The sequence below is a fragment of the Chiloscyllium punctatum genome, chromosome 23, assembly GCF_047496795.1.
Source record: "Chiloscyllium punctatum isolate Juve2018m chromosome 23, sChiPun1.3, whole genome shotgun sequence".
Lineage (NCBI taxonomy): Eukaryota > Metazoa > Chordata > Chondrichthyes > Orectolobiformes > Hemiscylliidae > Chiloscyllium > Chiloscyllium punctatum.
In genome coordinates this window covers 83,320,528-83,338,541 of record NC_092761.1, presented here as the reverse complement: position 1 = coordinate 83,338,541, position 18,014 = coordinate 83,320,528, and the positions used below count along the sequence as shown (strand labels likewise).

The following is an 18,014-nucleotide window of genomic DNA, read 5'->3' as shown; positions in this document are numbered from 1 at the left end:
TAAACGTGAGGTTGTCGAGATGTGTTAACTGAAGTTAGCTTTTAAAAGGATAAAGTGCCAAAGTATGTATGTGGAATTAGATCACAGTTTAGCCGTCATCTTATTGACTGACTGAAAAGGTTCAAAGAGCAAAATTACCTATTTCCATGTTGGATGTGAAGTAGTCTGAGATGACCAGAGTTGGAGAAAGGCTACAAATACAAGGATTTCTTTTTGTTTCACCTCAGAACAAAACTCATATTCAATATTCACTTATACCGCACTTGATAAAGCAGTGCAAAATTATTCCATTTGGAATTTGTTATGCATGTTATTGGATCATTAAAAAAATGCTCTTACTAGGTCGTTTCTTTAAAGATTTTATTTAGATACTGAAGTCACAATCTCAAACTCATGTTTGCCATTTATATTAACCAAATTCCAGAGTATCCGAGTTTCAATTATACACTCGCACACAATTCGTATAATCTAGCACATAAAAAGCAATATGCTCTTGCACTTTAATCAATTATTCATTCATTAATCTTTTCAGTTACCATGCACTGAACTGAGGTCATACCACATCAACAGCAATTGAACAAAGGTGTGAATTATTCACACAAAGGACTTATAAACAGTAGGTATCTATGTATGGTTACTTCAGTAACCATGTGCATAGCCTGCAACAGCTCATCTTCACAGTGAAAAGTGTCTCTCTGACTCAAAATATCCAGACAACAGAATTTCTGCTTCTGATGCAAATTAAGATTAAATAAGTGTCAAATTCAGCTTAGTTGTTAGTGTGTCCCATCAAGACCAACATAATAATTTTATGCATTTTCAAATAAGTTGGTTACAGGTTGATTTGAATTCCAAAATGTTAAAAAAAAATTACTAGCACCTGAAGCATGCTAGTTGTATTTCAAAGCAACATTTCTTTGACTTTCATGCACTGTGTGATTTGCTCATACATTCATTCCCAGTCTCCATGTATAACACTTCGTTTTCTCAACACAAAAAAAACTAAACAATAGCATTAAAACCAAAAATGCTGTAAACAATCTGCAGGTCTTGCAGCATCTGTGGAGACAGAAATGAAGTCAATACTTCAGGGTGACCAGCCTAAACATATTGACTCAGTTTCCCTCTTTACAAATATTGCCTGAATGCTTCCATTTTCTGGCATCAGTTTGGATTTCTAGCATCCACGGTATTTTGTTTAAGTGGCAAGCAATTTCTTTGGATTTTTACCCTTGGCAACAGACTGCCGAAAGCAGACTCATTACCAGCCAATGGCATTTGGGAATATCACATGCCTTAAATGTACAAACCACTTTGTTGCAGCTGCTTGACCACCATTTCCTTTTGAATGCAATTTGCTTTTTAAATCAGGATGGCAATTTCACCAGCATTCTGGCCAGATTATTATCTTTGACCGATCCTGCAAGAGTTGTAAACACTGTATCGTTGACATTGCCAAAATGTTTGCATATTCTGGAAAGTTGTAAGAGTCACTGGAGAATGGGTCACCTAACCAGATTGCATTGTACCCTTTTCACCTGTGTTTGCTTTTGTATTTTCCTGAAATTATAAAATGGATGCTGCCTGTTGAATAAGCCTGCAGACATACCCTCTGATATCATAACTAGTGTTTTGACAATGTAGTCATTTTAATATCTGGTCACACCATATTCAAAATTTCAAGCTACACATTCTTTGGGAGAAGGCTCGGGTATATGAATGGGCTTTCTCCTCACTTACTGCCAGTGTACACTATTGTCTAAGTGAGGACTGTTCTTGGTTCTCAAATTCTTCATTCCTTCAAAGATCCAGTGCACAAACAATGACAGACACTATTTAAATGCTAACACTGTTGAGGAATTGGAAAAGATATTTTATGGCCGAATTTAATTCAGGATGCTAAACTTCCAAGTCTAAACAGGGAAGTGCAATAATACAGGAGATTGTGCCTTACCGCACATTACAGTCCAGAATCACTAGAACAAAGAAGATTAAAGGTAAGAATTAGTCTGAAGATGACAAAGACTTCTGGTTTTAAGGTGTTCAAAATACTATACCCACTGTAAAGTAAACTAAAGTCCTTAAATATTGCACTGAATACTACAGGAACATATATCAATGAGGTGTGCAATACACCAAGTGCATGCTCAGGGAAAATTTACATTGAATTTAAATTATCCCCACTAACTGGAGAAAACATCTTGCCATATTATTTCAAGTGATCCCTTAAAATACAAGAACAGAAACTTCCCTATTCCATCAACTGATTCCTAAAATTTCTAAGGAAATGGAACCGAAAATCTTCAAACTTAATTCTTAGGCACATTATGTAAGATGAGACAATAGATACTTAAAACAGACAAAAAAAAACACACATTCATCTAGAGCAGTGATTAACTCTCCAGTATCCCCTGAGTTGGTGCAGTAAGGGGGAAAATAAGGTAAATAGCTCACTCCCAAAATAGGAATAATCCAAACTATATTTCAAGTATTTTTGATTCCGAATCAAACATCGTAAAACCAGCGGACCAGGTGATAACGGACCATGAAAGCAAACGCACTTCCAGTGACCTGGATGTTGGGAGTGAGAAGACAAATGCAAGGTTAAAAGCACAGAAACAGCAAAACATTCAAATTGGTTTGTGTCCTTGAATCTTTTGTAGAGTTGAACAAATGTAAAATGCATTTGATTTCACATATTTAATCAAATAGATGCCACAGATAATTAAGTGCAGCAGTTAAAAACGTAGGAGCTAATACCAGGAGTAGGCTATTCAGCCTTTAACCTGCTCCATCATTCAATAAAATCATGGCTGATCTGGTTCACTTCACTTTCCAATCTGCCCTTGCCTCATAACCACATACTACTTTTTCCAAAGTCTACGAAGCTCTGCCTTGAATAAATATAGTCAATGATCCTATCTCCTCTGGAGAAGAGAATTCTACAGACTAATGATTTAGAGAGAAAAAAATGTCACCTTTTCTTTGTCCTAAAACAGGCAATTTATTCTTAAACTGTCCTTTAGCTCTTGTCTGCTCTACTGTTAATTGCAGCCAGTCCATAGACAGGAAACAAAACTCAATCTCCAGGGGTCATAAAACCAATTTTTTTGCAGATTTTATTAATTCATGCATTCAGTGCAAAATTTGGAACTAGAATTTGGAAGGTCTGCTCAAAACGACTACTAGCTTTGCTGGAATGATTGTAACGGAGGGGGGCTATGCACATCACTATTATACTTGACAGCATAAATCACATGAATAATAATAAAAATCATCAGCAAAAAACCTTTTCGCTCGCACCCTCAAAGGACTAGAACATAGACTACTCAGATGTCACAGTAGATTGTGGTAATACAGTAAATGTGAGGTATTCAGTTTTGGCCAGTTTGTTGAGAGTGCTGGTTCATTAGTTTCTAGTTAAACAAAGTTTGCTGTATCACCAAAGATTACAATCTTGCAAAAGGCTGATTTCTACCCTGTTGTCCTAAAGCCAATTATACTTATTAGAAAAAGTCTGTTCCACTTATTGAGTGACTGTGGTGAACTGAAAATAATGGGCTTTGTTCAGGTTCACAGGTCACAACATCTACCTTTGGTGAATTTGACAAAGCTATGTGTACGTATTTACAGATTAATTACAGCAAAATTATAAGAAACCACTAAAGTTGTCCATAGCAACTTTGTCTCCATAGCAACAACACTTTAAAATATCTTCCATCTGCTCTACTGATTAAGTTGAATTGGTGCAAGATTTTTGTTGCCTGCAGCAACTCTCACCTGGATGAACAGAAGTATAATGGTCAGGGTTCTCTCATGTGTAGGGCCAATCAGCTTTAATACAAAGTTTAGCAGAGTGAGGTTGTTGCACTGTATGTACTCTTTGTTGTCTCCAATTCCACGAGTCACTTCTACCAAATGGAATTTTTCAGCCACCTACAAGAAACAGTGTTAACATTCATTCCCAAAATGAAGTTTTCACTGCTTCCCCGCTATTTTAAAGAAAGGTGTCCCTCCACATGATTTTGGTCTGATTATCTGTGAGTGGCTGATTGGGTGAGATTAGCTAGGCCTCTCATTGTGAAAGGTGCCTTGTGTTGATTTGTCTCACTTTGGGTAAACACAAATTTCATTCGTTTAGGGAGTACATTTTTATTTATTCTCTAGCTTGTAATTTTAAACATTGATCACATACAACCAAATCACTGTGGTGCAAACAGCATTAACTTTCTACAAGTAGTCAAAATCAAATCAAGCAAACAGATTTACAGGTCTAGGTCGAAATTATTAAATAAAAGTGTCTACATAAAATAAAAAATTGGCAGTAGTGTGTAGATAATAGTACAATAAAATTAACTAAAATAAATTGATGCTTTAACTACAAAATCAGTAAACAGCAAACCCGATATCAGGAGGAAAATGATGGGCTAGATTAAAAGAAAAATAAATTGAATTTCTATCGTGACAAGTAGCTAAGGCACTAAGTGCTACACAGACAATAAATGTTATAGTTTAAAATGTTTTCAGTGTTGTAACATAGGAAATGCATGTAGCAAACTTCCACAAAAGCAACTCAATAACTGCTAGGTAATCTGCTTTAGTCATGTTGACTGAGAGATAAAAATTGACAAAGACAGTCAGGAATCTCAAATCAAACTAAAATACTGTGAACACAAATACTCAAATAAAAACAGAAATTACTGAAGCAACTCAGCAGGTCTGGCAGCATCCATGGAGGAAGAGAGTTAACATTTGAAGACTGATATCACCTTCACATGGACTTGAAATAATAATGATGGCAGCATCATCTCCACAGATCTACGGAGTCTCTCCAGAATTTTCTATTTTTATATATAGAGATAGTTCCCCTACTTTTCTTTGAAATAGCATCATTACATCTCTCTCATCCATCTGAATAGGTAAAAAGGACATCTGTTTAATGCCTCAATAGAAAGATGCTGTTTCTGGTTGCTGTATTCCCTCAATGCTGCACGAGAATGTCAGCCTCACTTTTTACGTTAAAGTCATTGGACATCCTTCTGACACAGATACGGTTGCGCAATATCTGCCACTTTAACTCAAAAGGAACTTCTATTTACATGAAACCTCAGCATACCTCAAACACTTCATTTACAATAGCACAAGCACAAAGAGTCATGGAGCAGTATAGCACGGAAACAGATCCTTCAGGCCAACTTGTCCTTTCCAACCAGGTATCCTAAATTAATCATAGAATCCCTACAGTGTGTAAACAGGCCCATTGGCCCAACAAGGCCACACCGACCCTCTGAAGATTAACCCATCCAGACCCATTCCCCTATCCTATAGCTCTACATTTACTCCTGCCAAAGCGCCAAATCTACACATCCCTGAACTCTATGGGTAATTTAGCATGGTCAATTCACCTAGCCTGCACATCTTTGAATTGTGGGGGGAAACCAGAGCACCCAGAGGAAACCGATGCAGACATGGAAGAATCTGAAAACTCCACACAGACGGTTGCCCGAGGCTGAAATCGAACCCAGGTCCCTGGTGCTGAGAGACAACAGTGCTAATCACCGAGCCACCGTGCCACCCCAATCTGGTCCCATTTGCCAGCACTTGGCTCAGATGCTTCTAAACCCTTCCTATTCACATATCCATTTAGATGCTTTTTAAATGTTGCAACTGTACCAGCCTCCATCACTTCCTCTGGCAGCTTGTTCCATACACATACCACCCTCTGTGTGAAAAAGTTGCCACTTAGGTCCCATCTTCCCTCTCACCCAAAACCTCTAGTTCTGGACTCGCCCACCCCAGGGAAAAGACCTTGCCGATTCACCCAATACATGCCCCTCATGATTTTATAAACTTCTATAAGGTCATCCCTCAGCCTCCATTGCTCCAGGGAAAATAGCCCCAGTCTATTCAGCCTCTCCTTATAATATAAACCCTCCATTCCTGGCAACGTTCTTGTAAATCTTTCCCAAACCCTTTCAAATCTCACATCCTTCCTATAGCAGGGAGACCAGAACTGTATAAAGTATTCCAACAGTGGCCTAATCAATGTCCTGTATAGCTGCAACATGACCTCCCAATTCCTTTACTCAATGCACTGACTAAAATGGCAAGCATATCAAATGCCTTCTTCACTATCCTATCTACCTGCGACTCCACTTTCACGGTCACTTCACACAACTAGCAGGACTCTTATTGTTGAATTCATAATGGTGGCATGTGAAGGCTATTCCATTTTAATTTCGGTATCTTGTTTTTTGAATGCAGAAGATTTCAGGCAGATGTGATAACGACATTCGATTAACATGATTTAAACAGAAGTGACACTAGTTGTATTTCACAGCATTAGGACTTGGATTTGTTACAAGGAAATACATTTTGTTCTAAAGCAAAAGTTGCAAAGGAACTAAATGGGGTGTTTCCAAACCAAATTTGGCTCAACTTTACATTGAGAAGCAGTTTTCTCTTCCCTCACATGCAAAAACAAAACTCCTTCCAGCAACATGGTTGGGTGGTCTGCAGCAGAGAGTCCAAAGAGGGACAAAATACATACACACATACAAAGATGACAAAATGTTCATTATATTTGCATCTTTTGAATTGGCAATACTGCCGGCTCCCAGTATGGAAATTAATAGGTAGCATTTCCCAATTTTTCCTCCAGTGTTGGTGTGGCTTGCAAGAACCCGTGTTAAATTTACTTACTCCTGCCATGGTGCAATAACCCTTGTTCAGATCACAATGATAAATGCAGTTACAAAGACATTCCACCCCAACCAAGGCCACAGAAAACACAGCAGTTAATAAAACAAGTACCCTTAATATGAAATCTCCAAGTCTAGGCAAATCCTTAGTTTTGAACGTTGAATAACTCATTCCCAGCTTTCCAGTACGAGGATCTAATCTGGATGTGAAAGCAGAGAAGTAAAATATGTATAATGCATTTTTTTCCAGCACATATGTCATATCCTGTATGCGTAATACAAGATCTATTTATAGACATATTTACACAGTATCTAAGACAAATTCATGGTTACATATGCAGAAAGCAGTTGAAATCCCTTCAACATCCCAACCTACCAAGTTTAACATTAGATACTGACAATGTATTTAAACTATTTTGTGCTCCTTCAAAAAGTTCTCAGTGGCCTTAACTTGCTTCATTATAATTAATTGGTTCACAAAGGTTCACCAACAGGTTGCACACGGAAATAGCGGTTTCCTGAAAGAGAGTCATTTTCCAGTTCTTATAAATGTATATCCGGTATGTAAACGTGGATGTACCTTGGCAGTCTGTGTCGTGGGCATGGAATGATACGGAAGAGCTGAGGCACTGAGTAGAGAAAGTTGAGCACCTGAGGGATGAAGAACAGCATCATGGTCTTACTGAAGTGGCCAAGGATCCCAACCACTGCGAATGTCATTCCCGCAAAGTAACAGAACGTGTCGCCCACAAAGACTTTAGAAGGATACCTGCAGCACATGAAGGAGTACAAGTCAAAACAGCTTTCATAAAATAGAGTCATAGAGTTCCAACAACTTGGAAGCAGGCCATTCAGCTCATCAAGTCCATACCGACCTTCCAAACAACACCCAACCCTAACCCTTTTTCCATGGTTAATCCACCTAGCCTGGATATCTCTGGACACGATGGGCAATTTAGCACAGCCAATCAACCTAACCTGCACATCACTGGACAGTGGGAGTAAACTGGAGCACCCAGAGGAAATGCACGCAGACATGGGGAGAATGTGCACACTCCATATAGACCGTCACTCGAAGGTGGAATTGAACCCAGGTCCCTGGTGCTGTGCGACAGCAGTATTAACCACTGGGCCACCGCGCTACCAACAAACTGCGACACATCTCCAAATATCCAACATGAAGAGTAAATCACAGTGGAGTAAGGAATTTTGACTGCCTATTCCCTCTCTGTTCTGATGGTGTACACATGCAGTGATCCCATATTCAGTTTCTTTTTAAAGAAGGTTTTCCATTTTTTGCTGCAGTCTCTGCCTTCTACAAAGGGATATGGAAGCATAACAGGACAATCCATTTAGTTGGATTTTCCTTACACTTACCAGTTAGAAAAGGGATTTTAAAAAATGCAGCTTCCACAATATGTGGGCATAAAGAGCATGACTGCCCTTTGAGTACAGTACTTGAATTCTCAGACGACTTTCGATAAAGCTCCACACAGGTTAGTAAACATGATTAGAGCACATGAGATGGGGTAATATATTGGCAGGGACTAAGGATTATTTAATGATAGGAACATGAGAATAAGAATAAATAGGTTATTTTCAGGGTGATATGCTGCGACTGGTGTGGTATTGTATCCATTGGTCCTTAGGCCCCAACTGTTCACATTATGAAATCAATAATTTGGGTATGGCAACTAAGTTTAATGTTGGAACTGACAGGAAATTAAGTGGTGATGTGTGCGTGAGGATGAAGGAGAGACATTTCAAAGGGATTGTGACAAGTTGAGTGAGTGGGAAAAATATGGCAGAAGGAAAATGTGAGGTTATCCATTTTGGTAGGAGGAGAAAAGGTGTAGAGTAGTGTTCCTTCTAACATTTTCTTCTTCTGTGTGGACCTCTAAGTTACGTGCGCAGCAGAGACCTCCAGAACTGAAGTAAATCATGCCGATTGCTGTACGTGGAACATTGGAGCAGCTGTGGGGACATTAGTGTGGAGTATTTATTAAAGGATGAGTGTGTGGGAGTGTTAATGTGCTAACAACCTGGGTTGCCTTGTACATAACTCACTGAAAGCTAACATCCAGGCAGAGATGGCAATTTGGAAGACTGTTGGTCTGCTGGTCTTTATCACAAGACAGAATATATCTTGCTTCAATTGTTTAGAATCCGCTGAGACTGGACCTGGAGTACTGTGTGCAGTTTTGGTCCAATGCCTAAAGAAGAATATATTTATCACAGAGCAAGTGCAGAGAAGTTTCACCAATTAATTCTTGGGACAGCAGCATTGAGGAGACTGGGCCTGTATTCTCTAAAGTGTAGAAAAGTGAAAGATGATCTCATAGAAACTTAAAACTCATAAAAGGGACAAATGCAGAAAGGATGTTTCATCTGATTGAGGTGGATAAGTCCAGAGCCAGAGGACACTGTTATCATTGTATATGGTCTGACGTGATGCTCGAGACCTCATGCATTGAGGGAACAGGTTGATGATGTTAATTAAAGAGGTGATTGGATGTGAATTGATCATATAAGTACAGGGAGTTAGTAAACAGTCAGATAAGCATTTTATTTAGGCAGTGATTGGGACACTAACTCTGAATCAGGAGACCTGGCTTCAAATCCCACCTGCTCCTAAGGTGTGTAATAACATTTCAGAAAACAATGTGATGAGAAAGTATTTTTTAAAACAGTGGGATGAAAGTTTTATGGAGCATAGTTAACCAAAATAAAATTCTCACTGAAAATGTGGACATTTACACTATTCAAAAACATTTCTCTCCCACTGCATATAACACACAATCTCAGAGTATGGGATGAGTAAGCCATTTTGGATTCAAATAGGGAAAGATTTCTTCACTCTAAAGATGGGGTATATTTAGTATTGTCCACGTGAGGGAGCTATAGAAACTTGGCCATTAAATAAATTCAAGATTGACAGATTTGTAATTACCAATGATATCAAGGTAGATAGGAATGGCATGGGAATATGTCATTGAGGTAGATGATCATCTGTGATCTAGAATAGTGGAATAGGTTCGAGGAGCTGAATGGCCTGCATGTTTCTAGGTTCCTCGCTTGACAGGTATACCGAAGTAATGTGACTGGGAATCTCCAGGATTGCTTCAATACTTGGCAAATCATTCTCACATGCAAGTGCTGAAAATTAACTGTTCTAAATAATAGATTCCTTATTAAAAAAAAATGTTTTCTTTAATAGAGCAGATATTCTGCAGATGTCCTCCCACTTGGGACTTGAATAGCTAGTTTCATTTAAAACAACGACGATATGCAAATACAAGCAAATTGCTTTGCAGATTTGCAAGGAATCCAAAGGTCTTTACATAGAAGTTAGTTTCTAATAAATCCAATAAGGAATTGAAGAGCAATTTGTTTTCTCAATCACGTGGAGATGGCTGTGACAAACAGGAGGCATCTTTAATTTGAAGCCAGCAAAATACATAAAGAAAATAAGAAGAAAAAAGGATATGCAGATAAAGTTGGATGAAATAGATTTGGGAGGCGACTCTGTGGTAATGAAGATCAGTACTGACCAGTTGGTTCAAACTGCCCAATTTTGTGCTGTAACTTTTTATTTTGAAATCAATTTTATACATCAAAGAAGGTGTAAGAATTGAACTTATCTTATTGTTCTGTTGGTCACTAGCTGCAACATTCTATTTGCAAATGGTTGCTGCCTTTCTGTACCTTCATGTTCCCTTTTGAATGTGGTTTGTTTGATGCATATTTTACTTATTGAGTAGGGAAAAGGCCGAGTCCAAGAAATGCACAGGAAGAAAAAAACATCATTGCAAATATGATTGCTGACGAGTGTACACTTCCTGAGTTGATACTTGCAAGTATCGGGTACATCTGTACCTTGTGTTAATTGTATGAAGTGAAACAACATAATGTAAAAAGTTACCATACCAGTTATGGTACAGAAGCCCTAAAGTGGTGAAGAAAAATGGTATCATGAAGTACAAGGAGAATATGTGGTCATCTTTGTAGTCACCTAAAAGGAGAAAACAAAAATTGTTAATATTTATTCCATACACAAGAGAGGGTACTATTACCCAGAGCAGTTGTAATCTCTTGGTTTAATCCTTGCATTTAAATTTGTTTTCTTTTTTCTCAACACGAATTTACAGCTAAAAGATGTTGCTTTTCTGACACTCTGGAATCTAATGTAACCATTTGTTCACAGGATATTTTTCCAGGAGGCCTAACCCAACAATATCCTGATTATCTGCTAATTATCACAGTGCTATTTATCACATTGGATCCTGCATTTTCTGCATTGCAACAGTGACCATATTTCAGATTAACTTAATTGTTTGTAAAACTTTGGCAGCCTGGGATTGTTAAAAGGTGCTATATAAATGTTCAAATTCTTTCACAGCAATACTCTTGCCAATGTTCTTTGGTGACTTCCTCAGCTATTTCTCCTTCCTCAGTCAGTCGCTCTTGACCCTGATCTTGATCCCTGTCTAGTTTGCTCCACTCTGGAAAAATACTCTCAATCGCTGTGCTGCAATCTGAATTGAACTCCCTTCTTTAATCCCTCCATCTTACTTCTCTCGCTGTCTTTTTATTTAAAATGTCTTTTTAAAACTTTTCTCTTCTATTATTTTTCACTGGGCCTCCCCATCTGACTATGGCCTCACCTTACACAGACTTGCGTTTCTCAGCTCTGTAGCAGATTACAACGAAGAGAGACTTCAACATTTTGCCCTCCCTGACTTCAGATGGCTAAGACCAACTGCCTGACCTATAGCACCACCCTGGCTAGGATTGGCCGAGAATACAAATCAGGGATCTAACATTTGGTAGTTAGTTTCACTAATGTTTGTGCTCACCTTGGGTTAAATGATAAAAGAATGAGCTTGGTGTTTATACAATGTTTTTTAAACATAGTTTAGATCAGCCAAAGTATCTAATACAAAATTAACTCTCTTTTTGTGCTTTAGCCGTTGCTACATAGGAAACGTGTCTAAACCGAGAGTGTCCTTTTTGATATGAAACATCATAAATTAAAGACTGAGAGAGGAGGAATTCCTTCTCTCAGAACGTTTGGTGTCTTTCGACCTCCTTGCCACAGAGAGTTGTGGGGACACAATCCTTTTGTATATTTAAGGCTGAAGTAGATAAATGTTTGATTGGTAGGAGAAATCAAGGGTTACAGAGAACAGGCAGGAAAGTGGATTTGGGAAATGTTGAATCGGCCATGATTCTATTGAATGGCAGAGCAGGCTCAAGGGGCCGAACTGCCTACTACTGTTCATATTTCCTAACCTGATGGTCTAAATAATAATTTGTATTTATTTATTTTGCCCTTTTAAAGAATACCAAGTCAAAATACTACTTTGGAAATGCAATATATAATCTAAAGTAGAAAATGCTGGAAATATCCAAGTCTACTGGCATCTGTAGAGACCAAAACAGTTTTAGTCAGATTGATGATCTTTCAGGTGAAAGTTTAAAAAGTGTAGAGTCAAAGAATCATTTAGTTCATTTCCTGAGCTAGTTGAGGTCACAATTAAAGTCCCACTTTCTTGACCTTGCCCCTTGCCCCTTGCCTGGAGTTTTGTGACCTGCAGGTGAAATCACCACCAATTGTCTTTAATAAGAGACAAGGCCCATATCCCTGTAGGTTTTTTTACAGCAGAGATACAGCCATTATGTCTGCACTCATCATCAAGCATTTATCTACTCTAATCCTATTTTCCAGCACTCCGTCTGTAGTCTTCAGTTTGGTCTATCAGATACTCATCTAAATACTATGACAATGTCTTGAAGCTTTCTGTCTGAACCCTCTTAGGCAGTGAGTTCTAGATACACACAAGCCTCTGGGCGTAGAGAAAAAAAAAATCAAATTGTCTCTGAACCTCCTGATCTTTATCTACAGATTTTAAAAATGTATTTTTGCTCCCAAGTGCAAAGAATGTTAATGCAAGGGAATGTAGCACTGTCCTTTTTTAATTCCTTATTTCAACATCAAAGATCTTCAGACTAGATACAGACTCTGTAGGACAGCAATATGGCTACAACTCAATGAGCATCCAGTGTCAGTGTGTAAAAAAGGTGAGGGTGAAACATTATCTAAAACATACTTTTTCAACTCCATAAGGAACAAGTAGCTACAGTTCAACTTATGATAGGAACATAGCTTGGCCATTCAGCCTCTCAAGCCTGTTCTACCATTCAATGAGATCCTGGCTGATCTGTGGCCTAACTCCATACAGCTGTCTTTGGCCCCATATCCCTTAATACTTTTGCCTAACAAAACAAAAAGGTTTATCTCAGATTTAAAACTAACAACTGATTCTTATTGTCATTTGCGAAAGTGTTCCAAATAGCTAACACCCTTTGTGCATACAAGTGCTTCCTCACATCTCTCCTGAACAGTTCAGCCCTAATTCTCAGACCATGCTCCTCAGTTATAGATTCTCCAACCTTTATCTACCCTGTCTTTTCCTCTTCAATCTTGAAGGTTTCAATAAGATCACCCTTTAAACCTCTAATTTCCAGATAAGTCTGTACCAGCTCTCCTCATAACTTAACCCCTGAAATCTAGGCATCATTCTGATAAACCTATGTTGTACTCCAGCATAGACGGTACATGACATTAGGATAAAAAACACTTCATAATTTATCTTTATTCTGTGAATCATTATTGCACCTAATTTTGTATCTAGTTAATAAGTTCCCTTAAAATCTTAGTGTTAGGGTATTTGAAATACTGAATCAATTTTTCCAAATTTTTATTGGAAAATGATGGTCTACTCTTTCACATTATATAAGCTGACCATATGAGGAAAGGGACAGAGTGTCATGGCATTATCAAAACAATCAACTGGGTTCAGGAAGAATAACACAAACCCCAAACATAAAGTAAGATGAAAACGTCCTGCCTTCGAGAACATGAGGCTGAAACATCTAAATTCCACATTCTGGTCAACTTACCATTTAACTCGACTAAATTGAAAACAATGATGGACATGGCAATCACCAGAGATTGTCCAGCCTCAATGCCATTGATCCCTGCCAGAATGTTGATAGCATTTGTACAGAAGACTGCTAGCATTCCCATATATGCATAATAAAGGATTCCTGAAAGGGAACAACATAAACAGAGAGATGGATATTTACACAGGAGTTTATTTGATGTGTCCAATAGAGAAAAAAATCCATTTATTTGGTATTCAAATCTACTGACCCTCAAAAAAAATTAAAACTTACAACATTGCTTTACATCAAAAACAGGTTAATTCCCAATTAAAATAGATCTAAAATATGCATGGTCCTAGTTAACTTGTGAAAGGAATTATTTCCTGCATACACTAAAAAATAGATATAAATACTGCCTCATGACTATATCAATGTATACCCAAATGCAATGTCAGCAAAACTAGCAAACAAAAATCAGAATAGAAATTTCTTGATATAGGTTATACATCTTCACTGGTCTGCCTGCACACGACTTCTCTATTGAGATCACTAGGGAGTTGGCTAGCTCAGTTAGCTGGACAGCTGGTTTGCGAGGCACAGCGATGACAGTTTCAATTCCTGCACTGACTGAGGTCATCATGAAGGACCCTCCCTCCATCGGAGGTGTTAGGTTAAACCATCACTGGTCATCTCTCTAATGTTTTTCATATGGTACGATTGGCTATGTTGACTTTATCTTTGAGATTACTGTCCTGTAACTACATGCTAGATCCATTACTCACTATACCACCCTCCTTTTGCTCTGTGGCAGTGTCACCAACACCTCCACACACACACACACCCCCCATACCAAGGTGACATCGCAATGGTCCTTAACACTTAGAACTACAACCTCTATTTATAATGCTAATGTCCATTATAAATCTCCAACTGTAAATGACCAGCCTAACTCAGTTTGGGTTCAATAATGATTGCTTACAAAAGGGAAACAGATTGGCTTGTTGATGCATAACATTTTGTGAAGTTGCTTCACTAATTCCATGTTGTTATAAACATAAAATTTACCACAGAGTAGAATCTTGGCACTACTGTATGTATTAACAATAGAAAATGCTAAAGACCAGACTTATAATAAATACTACATCTGTTTCTCACAAACCTGTGAAGATCAACAGTGAAGTAAACGCCCTTTTTGTTTTAGTTGAACAGCAGCTATGATGCCAAAACATCAAGAGATGGCTAGGTATAGCACTTGGGGAATGGGATCAAAGGTAATGGGGAGAAAGCAAGATTATGCTATTGAGTTGGGTAATGAGCCAAGATCATGATGAATGGCAGAACAGGCTCAAAGGGCCGAATGGCCTTGTCCAGCTCCTATCTTCTATGTTGCTATGATAATGCTGCTGGCATGTAGTAGACTCCAAGATTCAGAACTTACCCAAGTCCAAATGGAGACCCAAAAGAAAGCGAAATGGCTTTGGCACGACAATCATGGTATTACCAAAGTTGGTAAAGTACACCATGAGAAGGGGCAGGGATGCCATGGTCGGCAGTAGCAACTTGTGTCTCCATTGCAAGTTCAAGACGTCATCTGCGAACCCTAGGAATATCATGCAGCAGATGGCAAGGAGTGCCCCAATCAGCTGTACAAACTGAAAACACAAATTCAAATAAAATCACGGCATTGAAAACTTTTAGCAATGACTTCATACTTTGTCTCTTTCCTGTGATTCACAGCACAAATCTCTATGAAATGCCAGTTTCTATTCATGCTACTGCCAGATGCTCAGGAAGATCATTAAGAGGCAAGTAATGCAATTTAGACACCATTTTTCTGTCTTCTGAGTTTTATTGTACACCATCTGGATACCCGATGAGGCCTCATGTCTTTACATGACACCCCAATTTATGGCACTCTGGGTAAAATATGTCCGTTCCACAGCGCTTTTGTTAACATTTGCAATTTGTCTGCTATTTATCAACACCATTGTAAAACTAAATACTTCAGACAATTTTTATTGGGGCAAACATGTGAAAAATATTATTTGTTTTGACAAATACATTTATAATACATGATAAATGCATGTGCTTACACACCACCTTTAATGTTCCAAGACACACTCAGAACTGTCAGAGTCAGAGATGTACAGCAAGGAAACAGACCCTTCGATCCAACTCATCCATGATGACCAGACATCTTAACTTAATCTCGTCCCATTTGCCAGCATCTGGCCCACATCCCTCCAAACCCTTCCCATTCATATACCTATCCAGATGCTTCTTAAATGTTGTAATTGTACCAGCTTCCACCACTTCCTCTGGCAGCTCATTCTATACACGCACCACCCTTTGTGTGACAGATTTGCCCCTTAGGTCCCTTTTAAATCTTTCCTTTCTCATCCTGAACCTATGCTCTCTAGTTCTGAACTCCCCCAACCCACGGAAAAGACCTGGTCTATTACCCTATCCATGCCCCTCATGATTTTACAAACCTGAGATAACCCCTCAGCCTCTGACACTCCAGTAAAAACAGCACCAGCCTATTTGGCCTCTCCGACAGCTCAAAAACCCTCCAACCCAGGCACATCAGATAAAACTTGACATTAGGTTACATAAGAAGAATACAAGGACAGGTGACCAAAAGCTTTGTAAAAAGGTTACTGTAAACTTCTTTTAGATTGAGAAGAACACATTTTCACAACAACAATCTGCAACTTTCATCCCCTTATAAGGCTGCAGATATGATGAATAAAAACATATTTATGGAACATCTTAAACATGTCACACAAGCATGATAAAACAAAATGAGCCACATTAGGACATAGTGGATCTGATGACCAGTAGCTTGGTCCAACAGATAGACTTTAGGAAGTGTCATCAAGGAGGAACGTGAGGTGGAGGGGCCTTAGGGATGGAATTCAATATTAACATCAATTCCTTTAGCCCAACATCAGAAATGTGGGAGCACAAAACTGTCTGGTTAAAGGAACCGGTTCAGCAATGTAACTGCTGGAACAGAGAGCACAAGGCACTGGTGGATGGTCGAAAGTTCACAGATGAAGTATACCCAGTTCCATGTTACTAAAACAACAAGGAAGATTACTGATGGGGTATTATACATACAAGCTTTGGGAACTCATGGAAGTTACCTCAAGATAATAATGAAGGATGTGCATTTATATTGTGAATTTTATGACCATGGCATGCTTTACAGCTCATGAGGTATTACCTTGAAATTATCATTGTTGTAATGTATAAAATTATATAATACCATAAATGGTTGCTTGATTTGTCAATAGTATTCCATTATGGATGTAGGCTTTCTCGCTGAGCTGGAAGGTTCGTTTTCATATGTTTCGTCACCATACTAAGTAACATGTTCAGTGAGCCTTCAGACGAAGCACTGCTGATGGTTCCTGCTTTCTATGGGTCGGTGATGTCATTTCCTATGGTAACGTCATTTCTTGTTCTTTTTCTTAGGGATGGTAAATGGGATCCAAGTCAATGTGTTTATTGATAGAGTTCCGGTTGCAATGCCATGCTTCTAGAAATTCTCGTGCATGTCTCTGTTTGGCTTGTCCTAGGGTGGATGTGTTGTCCCAGTCAAAGTGGTGTCTTTCCTTATCTGTATCAAACCCACCAACACACTAAAACAGCAGCTAATCAACTTGAAAGACCCTCTGCAGACAATAAGCAATAAACAAAACTAATGTCATTTACAAAGTACCATGCAAGAACTGTAACAAACACTACATTGGACAAACAGGCAGAAAACTAGCCACCAGGATACTTGAACATCAACTAGCCACAAACAACATGACCCCCTCTCTCTAGTATCCATACAGATAAGGAAGGACACCACTCCAACTGGGACAACACATCCATCCTAGGACCTGCCAAACAGGGACATGCACCAGAAATCCTAGAAGCATGACATTGCAACAGGAACTCTATCAACAAACACATTGACTTGGTTCCTGTTTACCACCCCCTGAGAAAAAGAGCAGGAAATCACATCACCATAGGAAATGATATCACTACAGAAAATGACGTCACCAACCCAAGGAAACCCAAATATATAAATAGAAAGTAGGAAACACCAGCAGTGCTTCATCCAGAGGCTCACTGAAGATATTACGTAGTATAGAGACAAAACGTCCGAAAATGAACCTTCCAGCTCAGTGAGCAAACCTATATCCAGAACCTCAACCTGAGCTGCAAATCTTCTCAAAACTCGCTAATTGTCCATTATATTTGTCATACAAAGGACTAAACTGAATTAACATTGCTCAGTCCCTCTGGTGTTTGAGCAGTCTCTAGGAGATCACAGATGAATTTCAGATTTGACCGCCCAGTATTGCTGTT

General features: G+C 38.7%; 1 protein-coding gene across 2 annotated transcripts in view; it reads right to left on the bottom strand.

The window, feature by feature from the left end:
• Nucleotides 1–346: 346 nt before the first annotated feature.
• Nucleotides 347–18,014, bottom strand: part of dpagt1 (dolichyl-phosphate (UDP-N-acetylglucosamine) N-acetylglucosaminephosphotransferase 1 (GlcNAc-1-P transferase)) — a 29,133-nt gene continuing 11,465 nt past the window's right edge. The window contains exons 3-9 of one of the 2 annotated variants that reach the window (XM_072593315.1): nt 15,088–15,301; nt 13,665–13,811; nt 10,629–10,713; nt 7,282–7,470; nt 6,814–6,901; nt 3,781–3,936; nt 347–2,571 (exon numbers count right to left, since the gene is read on the bottom strand). In XM_072593315.1, the coding sequence (XP_072449416.1) occupies nt 2,506–2,571; nt 3,781–3,936; nt 6,814–6,901; nt 7,282–7,470; nt 10,629–10,713; nt 13,665–13,811; nt 15,088–15,301 (945 nt within the window). In that variant the 3' untranslated portion in view covers nt 347–2,505. The remainder of the gene's footprint in view (nt 2,572–3,780; nt 3,937–6,813; nt 6,902–7,281; nt 7,471–10,628; nt 10,714–13,664; nt 13,812–15,087; nt 15,302–18,014) is intronic. The other variant, XM_072593316.1, reaches the window with a different exon arrangement.